This window comes from Taeniopygia guttata, chromosome 6 (genome assembly GCF_048771995.1).
Source record: "Taeniopygia guttata chromosome 6, bTaeGut7.mat, whole genome shotgun sequence".
Lineage (NCBI taxonomy): Eukaryota > Metazoa > Chordata > Aves > Passeriformes > Estrildidae > Taeniopygia > Taeniopygia guttata.
The window spans coordinates 26,474,703-26,493,176 of NC_133031.1; the positions used below are offsets into that span (position 1 = coordinate 26,474,703).

The 18,474-nt window shown below is 38.3% G+C and overlaps 1 protein-coding gene across 3 annotated transcripts in view; it reads right to left on the minus strand.

Annotated features, from left to right (window-relative positions):
* Positions 1–18,474, minus strand: part of LOC100226716 (VPS10 domain-containing receptor SorCS1) — a 258,047-nt gene that overhangs the window by 98,556 nt on the left and 141,017 nt on the right. For all 3 annotated transcript variants that reach the window (XM_030276370.4, XM_041717188.2, XM_030276368.4), the window contains exon 4: positions 3,977–4,135. In XM_030276370.4, the coding sequence (XP_030132230.4) occupies positions 3,977–4,135 (159 nt within the window). The remainder of the gene's footprint in view (positions 1–3,976; positions 4,136–18,474) is intronic.

Here is an 18,474-nt window from a genome sequence, read left to right on the forward strand (position 1 = left end):
CTGTTCATTTACTAGTGCTATGTTGACAGGGTGCCTTGCTTTTCAAGAGTTACTTTAAAATGAGAGTGAAGAAGCAACAACAATAACTCCGTTTTAAACCTGCTTTCAGCCTCTGTTGCTGCCTTTCCATACTTGAGTGCCTTTATGCATTTATTCCTGAAATGGGCAATTACAACTCTGCATTTTGCCTGTCTGACTTGTGTTTCCCAATTTCACCTTTATTTCATCTCCTCAAACAGCTCTGTTATTCCTGGCTGATTACTACCCACTCCTCTGTGTGCCTGACCCATCTGAATAGCAGAAGTCTCCTCATGAACTACAGGCTGTTATACTCCGTGGTCTGATTACACAGCAAACCACTTTTGAAGATTAAACAGTAATACATAAGTAATACTCCCATAAAATACAGCTCCTCATTCTACAAGCAAGCTGATTAAACCCACGAGAGCTTACATGTACAAGACCTCCAAAAAGCCTTTGCCTCACAAGCACTGCTTTACTGTGTCTGGAGTTTCCTTCTGATTTGTAGCTCCTTTATGCAGAAAATGGAGAAGCATGCAGTAGTTCTGCAATTATGTGGTAAGGATCAGCCAAGTAACAAGTGTACTTTCAGCCAGAACAATTAATGCAATCATGAAGCAATTAGTGCAGGCAGCAGATGGTTTGCTGCTCTTTTTTTTTCTCATGACTGGCAGGAAAAAGCCATGACTGATTTAGGGACTGGTCTGTCAGCAGTGGTAATTCAAGTCCACTGCCCAAGGCAGCGACACAGGAGAAAGATATGTGAACAAAGGAAACCAAGTCACTGAAGCTTAATGAGCTATTGTTCATCAGCTGAACCCCAGTAATTAACCACATTCACTCACAATCAACACCCAAGAAACTGGGACATATAATTACTTCAGCTAAAACAGATTTCCCTGCCATTGAGTAAATCCTTATTCAAATAAACAATAAAAGATCTGATCATAGTGATGGACTCAGTGGGCTGTGGAGAGATTGAAGGATGATTCTGTGTGACCCACTTACTGTTTATTACAACTGAGCAATGAGAGGCCACCACTACTCTTGGCTTTACCCTCATCAATCCTCAATTGGATGGACAACTCCTGAGAACCAAAACAGTCCAGATCCAATGTGATTCTTGTCTCCCCAGCTCTTGCTCTATTCACCTCCTGATTTTCCCCATCCCATTTGCCGCAAGGCCACGATGCAAATGGATGACAACAATCATGTGGCTGGCTAGAAGGATGTAAAAGTGTTTTCTAGTTGATTATCACCTCCCTCCTGTCAACAGCAAAATAAAATGATTGCACCAATCCTAACTGGTCAAAATATAATTTATTCTTCAAAGACCTCATCAAGAAAACTCTCAAAGCCTCTTCAGTCAGTAGCATCCAAGTTAGTGGCACCAAAATGTAAATTCCTTACCATGCAGACATGTCTCCCTTGCCTCCTTGGGTGACTCTCAAGTCAGTATGCACACAGCACTTGGAATCCAAGGAATAATGGATTCTTTTCCCATAAATATGGCCTTAGCACAGGATCAGGAAATAGCTAACAGTAGTGTCATTTGTTGCAAAGAACCCTTCAGCTCCCATTGCAATTATCTAAATACCTGCAGGACTTCTTAATTACCATGAGAAAATTCTGCCTTTGGACACACAAACATGAAACCAACGGGAGTCATTTACACTTAGCCATAGGCTGAACTTGACCCTTAGTTTGAGTAACATTTAATTTAGTCCAAGCTGATTAATGCTCTTTGCCTGCTGGTTACCCTCTACAGTTCTTGGGCAAAGCTTGTCGAAGTCAGCAAATATATTCATTAGGCTTTAAAGTAGAAACCAGGGCTGTGACTCATACCCATTCAGCGTACTTTTAAAATTCTATTTTGGACTTAATTGGTACAGGTCTACAGACTTTGTGCTACCTGATTTTTGTCTTGTAACTACAGTATTGAATTACCAACAGTTATTCAATTTGCTAATCAATTCCATAACAAAAAAATGTTATAATACAGCCTACATCCTTCTTCCCCAAACACCTCACACACACACCCTATACACACAACTCCAACACCAACGCTACAAATTCATGTTAACACACAAATGGACCCTTTTTTCTTATATCCAGATGGTCTTTTAAGGATTCTGTGGAAGAGTGGGCATTTCCTATGAACTAGTGATTATATACTTCTTAGTACCCATCAATCATAAATTAAATAAGCCTTAGCTGTATGGCCTCTAATTCAGAATTCTTTCCTGACCAGACTGAATACCCTAGCAATTGAAATGAATTTTCTACTATATGCTACTTTTATTTGACAAAGCTCCCTCTGAAAGTTTCATTGATCTTCATGTAATAAATTTCCTGTTATTAAACACAGTAAGTTTCATTCCAATGGTCCTAAAAAGACATCAGAGACCAGCTTCTGTTCTGTTTCATATCAGTCCAGAGAACTCAACAGCTACAACGGAAAGGAAACATTTTGACCTTGTCTAATTACATGCTGAACACAGAGAAATAATTTAATCTGCACATTCCTCTGAACAGAGGATAACCATAGTACACTCTACAAAGTGCTGTGAGAGGGGTGAGTGAAAAGTACTGCATGCTACTGACTGTACAGAAAGAACTAGGAGGCAAGATGCATTTCTCAGTTGTGAAGTGTATTGAACTACAGTCCTGGAAGAATTCTGAAGGAAGAAAATATTCCAAAAATTTCAATACAATCATTTTGCAACCTTACCTACTTAGTTTTCTTACACCTTTGTTTTCTCAGGCTTACTGTAATACCAACACTAATTTATGGAAAATGAAAATTACTAGTTTAATTATTTTACAATTAGTTTAACTACGCAGATAGAAAACATCACAGATTTTAAACTTTTATGTTGATCCTTACATTAACATATAACCTGAACAACTCAGCCAATAGTTAGCTTATTGATTATATTCACAGATTCTATTCTCACAGACTCATCATACACAAAACAAAAAGAAGACCACTAAATTATTTTCTATAAAAGACTATATGCTAAATGTCAAGATATTTCATTCTTTTATCCTTGCTGGGAGCTCAACAAACTCTTTTGGTCTTTTTCCAGGTTTATTCATGAAACTTTAAAATGTCAGGATGTGAAATCAGCAATTTCTCTGAGCAGTTTGCTCCAAAGGCTAGTTACTTTACAGCTGAGTTTATCTACCACTGACTCCTGACTATCAATTTTTGTTAGAAGTTTTTATCACTGAATTGAAATGGTTTCTCCTATGATTTGTCTTCCCCCATAGAAACATTTATTTGCAACAATATAGTTTTCCTTCAATATGCTTTTTGTTGAACTAAACAGATTGAGGTCTATCAAACCCTTCGCCATAAGGAAACTGACTTGTATTGATGTGTCTGATTTCCAAAAAATACCAATGAGTTCCCCACAAAAAAGTCCTGCGTTGTTGTGTTAGGTTGGGCAACAAAAAATGAAGGCAAATCTCACAGCATATTTATTTAGCTGATGGATTACCCTTACAGAGGGAACTGAACTTCAAAGGAAATTGATTCAGTGCTACTTTTTCCTCTTAGAAAATCAAAAACTACTTGAAAATATGCCAACCAGAGAGGAACAAGGAGTGTCTTATACTGTTCTTGGAGCTGATACTAAACTGGAGGAAGAGAATTGTCGGATAAGAGGCCAAAAGCCTCATTAGAGGTTTATGAAGGATCCTAGCTGTCTCCTCTGCCCATTGCCTGTCACACAATATTGCCAAAAGGATGGATGAATAAACACAGACTGCCAGATCAGTAATAGAGGGCTAAGCCCCAGGAACACAGCAGATGCCCACTTGGAAATTTTAACTGGTATTTCCAAAGACTGTCCTGGTGTCACCCGAAGACTGTCCTGAATGCTCTGCAGCAGTTGCACAGAGAGATGGAAGCTCTGGGCTCTCCCTGAGCAAACAACGCCACAACTCTCACCTTCTGATCTTGGCTGTAGGCTAAGATCCAATCTTCCTGTTTGGGGTGGAAGAGCAGACTGTGGATGTAGAAGTTCAGACGGTATTTTTGATAGGTGGCTCCTTCATCGGAACTGATTAATAAGCTGCTTTCAACTTCTGGATCAGTCAACAGCATAATCTACGTGGAAGGGAGAGTGAAAATACAGTGGTTAAGAGAAGTCAGATGGACAACTAAGCAAGCAGCTAGGAACTTCAGAGAAGCTTATTATATATAACTATTACAAAATGATTCAATGTAATGTCAAAACTGCTATAGCAAATATTTCAGTAATGAAAACAGTATGTTTCAGCTATGTATATAAACATATAACGCATGATCAAATAGGCAAAATTACTTTACCACTAGTTAAACCACACCTAAATGAAGCTTATGTGAAAAATTAAACCTGTAATTTTTAATACTAGAGTACAGAAGTTACCAGGCACGCACAGTGGGCTGCTAGGGTTTTCATGATGATCTATTGGAGTGACAGACAAAAAGTCTGGTTAAGAAAAGAAACCCAAAGCACAGGGAGAAGAGGGAGCTGATCTCTAATGGTGGGTTTTGTTAGATTCTGGCAGGAATTTCAGAGAAGCCAGTTCAGCTGCCTAAAATATTACCTGGCTGTCTGCAACAAGCAGTCTTGCTTTGGCAAGAAAACACATTTAATAACATGCTGGGTTCTTTCTACCTGCAGTTTCTGTGGTGTTTTGAATTATAGATCTGGTAGAGTATCAAAAATAATCTCTGCATAGTAAATTGCTTTCTAGCTTTGTCCACTAGTGTTAGTTTAGGAGTGACAAAAGATACACAACTGAGAGTTGTAGTAGTTACTTCACCCCATTAGCTGTGCTATTAATTGGTCTGCACTGCTGATGAAGGAGTGGCAATAATGAGTTACTCCTCTCATGTATCTCTGCATGAGGGAATATATAAGTCTGAGCAGTAAATAGAGATTGTTCCAGCATTTCAGCAAGCAACAGAGTAATACCCCTAAGGAATGGGAACGAGGCATCACGACTAAAAAAAAAAAAGAAAATTTTTAAAGAATATTTGCCTTAGAAAGGTATTAAAGTCTTGAATAATTAGAATTTTAATTTTTTTCTAAGTTGCTTTGCAAATGGAAAACACTGATTTGTTTTTAGACAATCCTGAAATGAAAATATCCACACCTGGCATTTCTCAGAAAAAAATTCCTATCTGGGTTTGAGCACTGCAAAAATCCCACACTCCATTTCCTTTTCTTTTCTAATTTAGGCAGGCAGAGTTAGACACAACTTAACTCACTACCTAGGAATTATAAGGAAGCATAGCATCTGGTGTCTGTGAGACACCAGATGCTAAAGAACTATTGTATGTGAAGGTGTAAATACACATAAAATCCACGCAGAATATGTCTTTCATAATTGAGCAGCTGCCAAACCTTTTTCTGTCTCTAGAAACCTCCTTAGTAGTGTAACTATTTGGCCTCTGACTTAAAAGCTGGGGGCTCTGCAAAACCCCTGAACTTTCAGATCCTGAATAATCTCAGACCAGTTACACAACTCCATTGTATCTCTTAAAATAGGGTAATGTTTCCATTGTAGCATAAAGGTAGACTCTCCTATTATTACTTTAGAAATTAGAAATGAAAATGTGCATTTTTAAACATTTTTATTTTCATTTAACACTTTCAAATATTCCAAGCATGATAATTAATATGATTTCCAAATGAAAGATTGAGAGATGATAGAAGTTATGCATAAAAGATTAATAATCAAACTATCAATTTACAGAAATATAAAATACTGTCACTAAGTAGCCTATCCAACTTCTGAAGCCAAAAATATGATGTTTATCAGTTAGTTCCTTTTTCTTATCACACTAATTTCTGGGACCAGGTTACTATGTTTAATGTTTATTGATTTGGTACTGTGATTCAAGCATTATGATTTTCCTATTTTTATGACTACCTTCTAGAGTGGATTTTGTTTATGTTGGTATTTGAAATATCACAGCACAGCATTAATTTGGACTAGAGCAACTAGAGCAGAAATAAGCACAAATCAATGGGCTTGGTCCGAGCTCCCTCAAGTTAATAAGAGTCTCGTCACTGACTGGATTGTGCCTCTAAGGCAAGCTGTTAATCAAGACCCACTCTAGTCTCACATACTTCCTTCTACCTGGGCAAGGAACTCATCTGACCTCATCACTGTCACATCCAAGCACATCACTGCCTTAACACATTTTCTGTCAGGCCACCCCTCTGAAGTGTGAAAATGCTCTTATCTGCATTTCTTAAAAAGGGAATGGAGGGAGAAACTGCTGAGACACTGAAGCACCTAATACTTCATCTAATCAATAAAAGTTAAGTGCTTAAACAGACTTTCAGCTACTGCTGACTTTGGCTTTAATCTGCTAACTACCACTCTGGGCTATTAGCACTGTGTTTTCTCTGGTCTCCAAAAGCCTCGGCTTTGCATTGTAATAACCAGCCATTCTGTAGGTAAAAGTGCTTCAAAAATTGCCAAAACCAGACACACCATTTTTTTTTTCATATACCAATAGCACGTGAGATGTGGCAGAGCTGTGCCAAACCAGTGAATTTATGCGAGGGCACACAGAGACTGTGAGACAGGGCAGGGAGTTGATGGATGACTCTCTCCAGCAGTCAGATTGCTAACTATGAGCCCAGCTTTCAGCAGTATCTGCTCCTCTGTTGTACCTTGTATTGCTAATCACCCTGCACAGGTGTCATAAAGCAAAACAAGTTAGAGCTGACTATCACTCACTACTCGCAGCACAGCACAGCACTATGTTTTTTATAAGATAAGAAAAGCAAATTTCATTACAACATATCTGTGTGTAAATGATCAGAGTTACAAGCCCAAAAGATAGCACTTATTGGATAAGTAGAATAAATTGATACCTGTATGAAAAGTAAGTCAAAAGAGGAAAAGGCTGTGTGTGTTTATATAAACATTTCAGAGCACACCAGGAGTGTGCTTCTGAAATTAGCCCTACAAAATTTTGGGGAAACCTCTGTAGCAAGTCCTTGTGTTCTGACCCAAGCCAAAGTGATCTCAGAGCACAGGAAATGCACTCCTTTTCAAGGAAACTAAACCAGAACATCCCCTGCCCATGGCAGGAGGTTGGAACTATTTTTAACATCCTTTCCAACACAAAACATCAGGAGTGCCTCTGATGTTTTACAACCACTGTTCTGGGCATTCAGATCAGTATCATATTAGCACTACTCTGAAGTCAGACCCTCTACCTCCAAAATGCCCATAGGGCAGATATCATCTCAACATCAGCCATTTCATTCTGCAAACACACTTTCACCGAGCTGCACTACATGCTAATGTAGTTGCAGGCACATTAGTTTAGTGTTATTGCCTACATTGCATAGAATACAAATGTAAAAGGAGGGAAAGTACAATTCATTTTATTGCTTTTTTTTTTTTGTTGCAGCATATGAAATACAGAGTAAGTACTCTTTAAAATTTCCTTTTAAATAAATTAACCCAATTTCTGCTTTGAAGTAGTCTATATTACCCATTGACTTTATGCAGCTGCTTATACAGAAAATACAACCAGACACAAATGAGTTGAACAAGAAAAGCATGAAAACCAAAACCAGAAACAATAACAAAAATTAATCTAAGTTTAGATGCCATAAACTTTAATAGCTAAGAATACCTAAGACAAAGAGATTAGAAAGAAACTATTTTTATCATTTTGGGCTTCACTGTAGAAAGCATGCTGGATTTCCTGAAATGTGAGCTACTCCATCCAACATCTTGCTCTGCTTTTACAGTGCCTAATAAAGCAGATTACTGCTTTCCCAGCTAACACTGTTTTTTGGATGAGTTTATTCCAAACATAACAGAGAAATCAACATGACTTTTGCCTATGAAAATCACACCTTAAATTTATCCAGGTCCTTAGAGCCTGTAGGGAAAGGCAACCTAGCTCATGAAGCCAAATAAGATTTTTGAGGTGTTCCCTTGCCAAAGGATGTGAAACTGTTAAGGGGTAAAAGGCTGTAAAATACTTCTAAGTTCAACCATTAGTCTAACATTACCAAATCAGCTCCTAACCCACATCTACACACTTTTCAAATACTTCCAGAGATGGTGACTCCACCACTTCACTAGGCAACCTGTTCCAATGCTTGACTACCCTTCCAGTGATGAAATTTTTCCTCATATATAATCTAAACCTCCTCTGCTGCAACTTGAGGCAATTTTCCTTCAACCTATTGCTTGTTACCTGAGAGAAATGACCAACTCCATCTACATGCACAATGATAACATGATCAGCTTGCTTGGGCTGTATGTGAAATCTTGGGCCCGTGATTTTCATGTTGACAGTTTTTAAACTACCTCTGAATCCACCATTACAAAATTAAGTTATTAACAGAGGAATAAGAAGAGCTATATTCATCTGTCTTTCACTTCCACTAAAAGCCCTTTGTAGTGGGAGACCAACATTAGAGTGCCTCTGATCTGGTTAATTGTTGTCTTAAACAAAAGTGAAGAGTGAGCAGGAGCAAAGACTACTTCTCCTGAGCAAGAGTAATTACTCTCTGTTCAGATCTGTATACAGCAATGATCAGAATCTGCTTATTCACACCAGGCAGAGCAAGCACACACTGCACTTCCTATCGCTCCAGATGGATGGGGCTTTTTCCTCTATAAAAAAAAAGCCAATACAGTTGACACAAGCTTTTGCAACCAAATGCAAGGCACCCATTAATCATCCCCCAACTAAAAAGGGAGAAACGTGATTTGCTTTTCACAGAAATGACAAATGGAAACCAAACATAATTTACAGACCTTAAGACAGTCCACACTTTTTTCACCCCTTTTTCAATGCTATCTCTGCTGATGACATTGCCATTGACAATTACATGTATTATTGCTGTCATCACAAAGAAACCCAGGAATTCTTACCAAGGGGACTCTGATTTTGCTTCTAGACATGGAATTGTGAGCCCTATAAATCTGCTGTGAATGCTAGATTTAGTGGCTTAGTAAAGGAAGTCCAGAATTGCTCTCAGTCTTCTATTTTGGCCACTCATATCTCTACTTGGACCAGTTTTTTGCTAATACTTCTTAGGAAAGTGCATAGTACAAGTGAAATAGCACAACATGTAAAAAACCCCAACAAATCTGTTTCATGGAGTCACATATTTTTTCATTCACTTGTGATGTATCAACTGACCAGAAATGGGGATAAATTGCAAATCAGGTCAAATCCTTCACTTTCCTTACCTATCACAAGCTTCATGCATAGACCCAGCCTTGGTGACCCACACAGAACAAGTAATACTTCTCACAAGACACAGAAAAATAGAAAATCAGCAACAAAAATCAGAAATGTCTTACTCCTAACAAAAACAGGCCATTCCCTACTTCTCTAAAGAGCTTAATTTTTTTCCCAGCTTCTCTGACTGTCAGTTGTATAACTTAAGAGGGTTGTGGGGTTTGGGTTTTTTCACATGAGGACTGAGAGCAAGAAAATCAGTGCTGTAGAATCCCAAAATAATGAAATGTCGTTTCTGTCACTTTCCATATCACTTCTGCATTTGGATTGCCTTTTTTAAGTGAGTGTGAGTGTGCATGAGTAAGAGTGTTTAAACGTGTGCAAGAGTGTGTGAGTGTGAAAGTTTGTCTGTATGACTGTGTGTGAGTGTGAGGGAGTAAAGAGAAGATCTGGTCCTCCAGATTCAGCACTCCACACATGCATTCAAAGAAACACACTCTGCTTTTAATTAATTGAGCTCATTCATTGCTTAAGCACTCTTTAGACCTAGAATAAGATACAAAAGTGAAACAATCCAAAGGAAGGAACTGCTCTGGTTGTGAAATTCTAAATAATGCAATGCTACTGTAAAGCAAATTAGACCTATTCCTTTTACAGGACTGAGTTGCTGGATGCAGTAGATATTTGAAGAGCAAACAAATTAAAGATGAAACTATAGAAGAAACAAAACTAGCATTTTGTTGGATATTAATAGAAAAAGAGGAGATTGAAGCCTCTGTGAAATTTTAAAAATCTTTCCTCATGGAGACATCAGCTATCATCAGCTGCTACAGAACTATTCACATGAGTAATGCCACTAAAATTTGACCCAGGTTTCTGCTTCAAATAAATTGGGTAACAGTATGAGCACCTAAATGAAAACATGAAATGAGCTAAAGCTGACAGTTTTGAAGCTGTCTCTAATGCCAGCTCAAAGACAAGGTTAGTTGCTGAGCAATTTCATTAAGACACCATTAAAATAACACACCAATAATTCAATTGAGGCATTGTGGAGTATTTCATTGCCAGAAGTTCTTGTTAACTCAGAAAGTGCAGCAATTTTGTAAGGAAAGAAAAGACTTCAGTGACAGAATTACACTTCTAACGCTGAAGAAAAAAAGAAGAATATTGCCTTTGAATGATGACCCGGATCAGAATGGCCTCAGAAGTAAGTAGAAATTACCTCTTTAATACAAGGAAAAGGTCTGGAATGAGTTGGTTTGCAACTGTTACTTAGTGACTTAAGAAGGAAGAAGTTCTTATTAATACAAAGACACATAACCCAAACTCATAAAATCAGCTTGCAATTTGCTGATATGGAGGGTAAATACTTCAAACTGCCCCGAAAGAAAACCAAAGACAGTGTAATTCAGATTCAGACTGAATCTAGATTCAGAGAGTGGAAAACTTCCCCCTAAAACCCACAGGAGGTCCATAACTGGTAGGATACAATCATCTTCCTCAAATCTGGGCTGTTTAAATATAAGAGAAATTATGTGGTGAAAGGTTCAGACAGTGAATTCATCCTGTTTGCACCTATGAAAGACTTAGTGCTCATTGAGTGATAAGACAATTTCTTGTCACCAGAATACTAGATGACAAAGGACTATCTTTTAAGAGAGAAAAATTACCATATGCCAATATTTTTGAAAGCTGAGATTGCACAGTATTCCTAATAAAAGAATTGTTGAGAATTGAATTTGGCATCTTGATGAATGTTGTTTGACATAAAAGCTGGCTCCTAGATGGCAAAAAAAATCCATTTATCTGTATTATTCAGGATGTTAATAACAGGACAAAAGTGACTGCAGAATAAAGCAGCCATAAAAGCTGTATTTTTTATTATCTGTGGGAATCATCTGTGGTTGCTTTACTAGATAGACAGAGTGAGTGCATGTATGAACAATAACTTAAAAATATTTTATGCGGTGGTGTGTGCTATATATCTCTGAAGCCCCGGGTATAGGGTTGGGTCAGTGCAATAAAGACTCAAAAAAAGCAAACATGAGGCTGAGACCCCTGTGCAGATGTGATGCAGTTGTTCTCTCCGTTAAACCTACTTGATATGAATGGGGGTACAGAGGTGCAGGGAGAAGATTTTTCGTAAGAGACAACAGCGTACAAAAACAATCCCTCCTTACTCTGAACGCCAATGGGGATGGGAGTGTTCCTGTTCCTACCAAAATCCAAGAGAGGGCAGTGCACCCCCACAAGCCCTTCTCTGTACTCAGGTCGGGATGTCCATGCAGGGGACAGGGGACAGGAGACAGGGTCCCACCTTCAGCCTCTTCCCCTGGGAGCTGAGCCCTGGCAGAAGCCCCTTTTGCAAAAGTGCCTCACCTTGGACCAGACCCGAACACATTCAGCTACTTTTTTTTTTTTTTTCCTTTTTTTTTCTTTTTTTCCATTAAAGCTGAAGAAGTTGCAGCACCTCAGGGTTTTGGGTTTTTGAGAGCTGCTGAGTCACTGCTTGTGGGCTGGGCTGTGCACAGAGACAAACACCGACCTTCACCCTCTCAAGAGTAACCTGCAATCCCAGCAGCCAGGGTGAATTATCAAAATATATACTTTTGCTTTCAGGCAATAATTAATCAAAGGATGAAAAGAGATGAGATGGAATCACTGAATATTAGTGTCACTTTTTAAATCTCGAGCTTTTAAAGTCCAGCTTCCATTTCCATTAAGCCAGAATTAAATGAAAATAAAGATGCTACATTTTGTCCTTACCTGACTTAGCACACCTAGTGTTTTAATGAGGACTGTAAAAAAGGACACAAGCTTTTCTTTGCGTCATCCTTACCAAAAACTAGAAATGTAATGCTAAAAACAATAAGGAAATCCACTCATTAATTGATTACTGCAGGATGCTTCTGAGTTACTTTTGCCTTATCTAGAACTATACAGTGATTTATAATTTAAATTATTTAATTCAGATACGTAAATATATCTAGAGGTCATTTATTTCAAACCCCTGCTTCACACTGAGCCAGCTTCAAAGGTACAGTTAAATTCTCAGGACCTTGTCCTGTCAATATTTAAATACCTTCAAGGATGGAGATTCCACAAACTCTTTGGGCTTATCCTATCTGATACTATTTAGTTTTCATTCAGTGTTAATTTTAAATACCTGGGATTATATTATGTCAGTTCTAAAATAAACAATAACACCTTCAATTTTACATTCTTTTTATTTTAGAAGTCTCTCTTAACTTAGCAAGAGCTTTGGAAGCTGGAAGTGCTGTTTGAGCCCAAAGCACCAAGGTTAGCTTCACCGCTGGGATCCCGCAGCAGTGCTGAAAATAGAACTCGTCAGGCTCAGCTCCTAATCACAGGCATAAACATGAGCTCTGGAGCAATCAGTTCTGGGGGAAGCAACATGGAAAGATTAGGCTTCTTGTTTTCCAAATCTCCCTCAAATCAAATTCTAGATTTTTTATCTCTTCATTCCACAGAATGGGTCTAATTTAGTAACCTGACATGAAATGAAAATTTCTTTTTTCTGTTTCTGTATTATTACACTCTGCCTTCTCTTTCTTTGACATAAAAAGCTTTATCACCATAACCATCTTGAAAATATATTACTCAAAACTTAAGTACAACACAGTAGAAACTTCCATTCTGAAATAAAAATCTATTTCATAACAGTGACTTACTATTACATTTTGAGAAGAAATAAAGAGAAACAGGCAAAAACCTCAGGAAATCTACAAGTACTACAGGCACTTTATTTTGGACCGTGCAATCTAGTTTCAATTATTAATTATCCATTCTTTTGCAACAGATGTTCTGCATTGTACTGAACAGAGAAAAGAAAAAGCTGAGACATTCTTACAGTCTTACTTGCTTAGGGGAGAAAAAGATCCTCAGCTTTGTAGACATCTAGAATGAGCTGCGTTCACAGATATTGCCCCTGCTTTGTTCTGTTGCTCAGTAAGGCGTTCCTTTCACTAAAGAATCTCATGAGATTAATTAGTTAATCTTCACACCAACTTCGTGCTAGAGAACTAAAGCGCACATATCAAGAGGGAAAATTACTTGGACAAACTCCACTAATCAATCAATGGCACAAAAAGAAAGGAGCCACTTGCACTGTAAGCATATTATAAACAATAGCATTTCCCAGCCCCAAATACTGGGCCCTAAGGGTTGTTAATCCTGGTGAAAGCAAGAGGAAACTTTTGGCCTAAAAGTGTGGTAACCCAAGCAGAGTGACAAAAGGGACAGGGAGAAGAGGGTCACCAAGGCAGCAATTTTTCCCTGGAGGGTAAGTGATAAATGCACAATTCACATGATGAGCCCTGGCAGGGCTCCAGTCCAGGCTGGATGGGTGCTGAGCTACCTGGTCTGGTGGAAGGTGTCCCTGGGCATGGCAGGGAGTTGGAGTGAGATGATCATTAAGGTCCCTTCCAACCCAACTCGTTCTGCGATTCTGTGTGACAGCTATGCCTGGGCAGATGGTTAATTCACTCAACATTTAGTTTCACAGCCGACTGTTTCAAGCCATGCCACTTGCCTTTGGCCAGCCCTGGCACCTGTGTGCCACTGTGCTGTTTAATGTTTCAGGGTTCTTACTCTTGCCTATGTTTTATAACACACCCAAAGTGAAGAAACAAAGGGGAGGGAACATCACAAAGCAAATGCATCTCAGACTGGGCAGAGGTGACCTGCTGGTCCCAAGGGCATTAATATCCATACCTGCTCACTTCACCTCTCTGCACAATGCTCTTATCCCTCCATTTCCTACAGATGTTCTCATCTTATTTCACCTAAAACCCACCAGCTGAAACTGTTCATTGAACATGGCTGATTTTATCCAAAACGTTTAAACCAGTCCATCAGTTCTCAGGTGGGGACTGCTGCTCCCAGCAAGAAGAGTTCTCATAAACCCCCTGGAACCCAGTAGTAACTTTGAATAGAAGCTGCTTCAAGCAGGTGGGGTTAGTAAGAAACTGCTAATTTTCCTTCATCTGTTTTCCCTTTACTGGCAAAACGCCTGGGATTGACTTCATTGCAGCTGGTGGCACAATACCTGTTTGAAGCAAATATCAGATCCTTCAGCAACTGCTGCTTTTGTGTTCTGAAAGTGAGAATCTTAACTGATAGTCCAACAAGATAGAAAGCAGAGAATCCAGTTGCTATCCAAAATAAATGCTCTGGGTGGTAGAAATGGGAGGAAAAGTAAAAGTACAATTTTTCAGGATAATTATCAAAGTTTTGGAAAAAGAGTTATTCACATTCCAGACTTTTCTTCTTTTTTTCTTGAAATTGTACAGAATCTATGTGAAAGAAAATGAATACTTAGACACAGCAAAAAAAGATCAGGAAGTTTACTTATTCTGCAATAATACATGCTATTTTTCATATAGTGGAAGAATTTTTTTCCATTTACTTTGCTCACATGTTTTCTAAAAGCTTAGTATTTTAAAACTTAACTACCTGAAAAATAAGTTTCAAAGAGTCATTAATGTAGGATCCTCATTTGATGTACTATTTTTGTTTACCTTTTTGCTGGTTTTAGGGTGAGGAAAGGAGATTATTAGTTACTGTTTAGTCCTTAAAAGCTTTTTTGTGGACATACCCAGCCTAGAAGCTTTATTTTAATATTTTAACAAATATTTAAATTCTGTCCAATTAAAACTCATTCTACTATCTGACAATTGTAGAAAATATACATATTATAAGACTCCCAACATAACTGTCAGAGTTACCACCACAATTTCTGCACTGAGTTACAATTCTTTTCTCTCAGGAGATGGCTATACAATCTATAGATAGCTATACAGTTTCTTATTAGATTTAAATGGAATCACTTTCAAGTAATTATCCACCACCACACATCTACACAACAGATGATGGTAGCAGCTGAGCATACATCACTGCATCAATATCAACTTTGTCATGGTACACCTGGATCTGCTACTTCTTGATTTTTAAACATGGAGATGGGGAAAAAATGAGTTCAGGGATCAGAACAGAACATGAAGGAAGTCTCTTCCTTGCAGGTGTGAATAAGGTCAATTTTCCTACCTTATGACAGTCATGAAAACAAGCATGGACTTAGAGGAGAAAGCACCAAACACAGCACAGAATCTTCTAGCCTGGTCTGTTAATTTTCCACTACTCACCATACAGTATAATATCTCTTCAGATTCATGGCACACAGGTCTGTTCTACCATCGACCTGCTCCAGGCTTTGAGTCATCTTTAACCAGGATAGGTGCCCATACTGCTGGAAATTCTTCCTTACACAAATAACTGTACCTTTCCCAAATAGATCACATGACACTTCTTGTACCTTTTCATTTCAAAGCATGCTTCAATGTGTTAGCTTTGCTGAAGCTCCATGTTTTATTTCATTTTGGCTTCTTACATGCTAATTCTCAAATGTTCTCTAAAATTTCCACTTAGTTAGTTTTAATTTTTCCCTCTGACTGTGAATAAAGCACAGCTTCACTAATTATGTCTACAGCTAATTCTTTTATGCACACTTATCTGATTTGCTTCTCTCCAAAGCATTTTTTTGTATTAATGCATTAATTTCATAATCACTTCAAATTATATTCCATGTTGCATGAACAATTGGGGAATTAGCATCTGCTTGCAAATTGTTAGCTTGGATTTTCATTTTTGTTGTTGCCGTTGATGAACTCAAATTATCCATACTGAATGTGCCTAAAAAGAATTCCACCTCCAACAATAAATAATTCTCTTTACTTTCTGTATTGGTTCTTGATAAGGGAATTCAGTGCAGTTATGCAACAGAATAAAACAGTGTTTTTCCTTATCAGTTTTGGTGTAACAGTAGATTACTATGTAGAGTCACAGTCACTGTCACAGTCTTTCACAGATGCTCCTAGATGGTACTGCACTGAGTTTTTAAATTCTGTAATCATTCTGTGGTTACCACAATTCAGGCTCTCAAGTGGAACCACAGTGTCACAGACCACCCTGACATCTAAGCAAGTGCAGTGTGAGCACTGAGCTCACATTCAGCAAGGGCAGCGTTGCTCACACCCAGTGCAGCTGTTTTTCACAGAGGTGACCTCCTGAGCCTATTCAGACATGGACATAGAAGCTGTTCTGGGTCACACTGAGATGTTGCAAGAGCATGAGGGCTAAAATATTCATGAAGAAATGATGCCTCAAGCCTCATTTCCCTCCTTGCACATATGATGTGACGCCCGAGGAGGACAATGTAGAAAGCAAAGTGCTCATATCCTTTTAATTACTCCATTTCAGAGTTGTCAATGCTTCTTCTCCTTGATCTCTCATTTTTCCCTTTTTTTCCAAGCAACTTTCCTCCCTATAAAATTAGTAATTTCCCCCAAATTTTAAAATAAGGGTGGCAAAAAGAGAATGATACATGAATCTGCTCAGATTTTGTTACTATCCCACCTTCAGTTCATTATTTGATCTACCTTTACAATGTCTAAAGTAAAGGATCAGCATTCTTGGTTTCTCTTCATATACCATCACAGCAGGCATGATCAATTAGTTCAATACACACAGAAAACCAATTTTTAAAACAGAACCTCACTTGGTGCAAAAGCCTATTGAAGTTAACAGAGCGTGATTAGAAGTTAATGGCATTATTTAAGGGTGAACCAACTGAAATTATACCTTTCTGTCTTCATCACCCAGTGCACAGTTTCACCAATGAAGAGAAATCCACTTTTTTTCCAGAACACTGGTTTTACAAAAATATTACAGCAAGGTGTATGTTTTCATGTAATCCTCTCCAAATAGAGCCTTCTTTAAGGCTGAATGCCACCTGTCTGTGATATGCTGATGGAAAGTTTAATCCATTACCCTCCTTGGCTTTTTAATAAGGTGACTAAAGCTTTCAGCAGTCACACAGTGGTAGAACTTGCAAGAAGGCTTTCTTGCACAATAGATATTTTAGTTATTAAAACCAAACCAGGACAAAGCATTGCTGGATTTTTATATGAATATTGCTGTAACAGAACTTATCTTTCTGCTTAAAATGGACCATAAAAAGAGGAGCATTAAAACCTAATTTCATTTTAGTTTTTTTTTTTTTAAGGAATGAAAGATGGTGGGTACTTTAAAGTGACCTTCCTAGCTGTGTAGCTGATCTTACCAAATCAGAATCCTACTCATTATTAGACTAATTGCCAAAACTGCACAGAAGCAATCCTCTGGTGAAGAAAGAGAGGAATCATTTAGCAGCAGTTTTAAGACTATAGAATTTATGGTATTTTTCATGACTTGATGCCATGGAGCCAAAGATGTGCTTGTACCCTAAGCAACGTTCTGTGAGAGCATGAACTGTCCTTCTGTGTCACACTTCATGTCAGGTATTTGGGTGTCTGCTCAACAAACTTCAATGAATGTTTGAGAGGCTGAGGCACTAACGACTTCAAGCTGTGCTATTACTCATGAGATGACAAAGGAAACTTGGACTAAGCCTGTAATGCTTTAATGGCTTCTCAGAGCTAGATGTTAAACTGTTTGATAACTCACTCCTAATTATGGAGAGTATGGAAGCAATTTAACTCAATCAACTAGCTGGCTTCAAAGACAGAGTTTTATTTCTTTATCTGGAGCCAGTGATCAGTATCAGCTTCAGCAGCACTGATAACACAGGCAACAATGGCTGTTGAGTGCCAATGACTGCTAATGAGAACTTGATCAATAGTTTTTCTAATGATGCAATTCCAACTGTAATGGGGCTGCTTCTGATGAAAAGGAAAATAAGTTAGGAATGATCATATAGCCAGCCATGGCAAATACCACTGCAAATTCCAGCGCTGCCTATTTCCTGCTATTCCACATCCTGCTTAATGTTCAGTATTTCTCCAGTTGTTTCTGCATTATCCAACCCATCATTAAAGACTCCAAGGATCACAATGTCTAAGTATTTATAGTTACTATGCTGTAGAACTCCTGAGTTACCTACTAATGGTTTGTTTTTTCTATTAATGCCTAGTAGATACAAGGTGAGAGCAAAGTTACCATTTTTTACCATTCAGGCAGTGTCAAACAGGATCATCTATTACCAGCATTTTCTCACACAACTTCCTGGAGGGTGCACTCCATATACAGACAGGTATTAATGCCCAGGTCTGTCTGTTGCTCAGTGATACAGATGAGGCTGTTTGATTGGATGCTCCCAGCAGTATTTCTACATTTGCACTCAACATCTCTGGTTTAAGATTTCTCTCCAG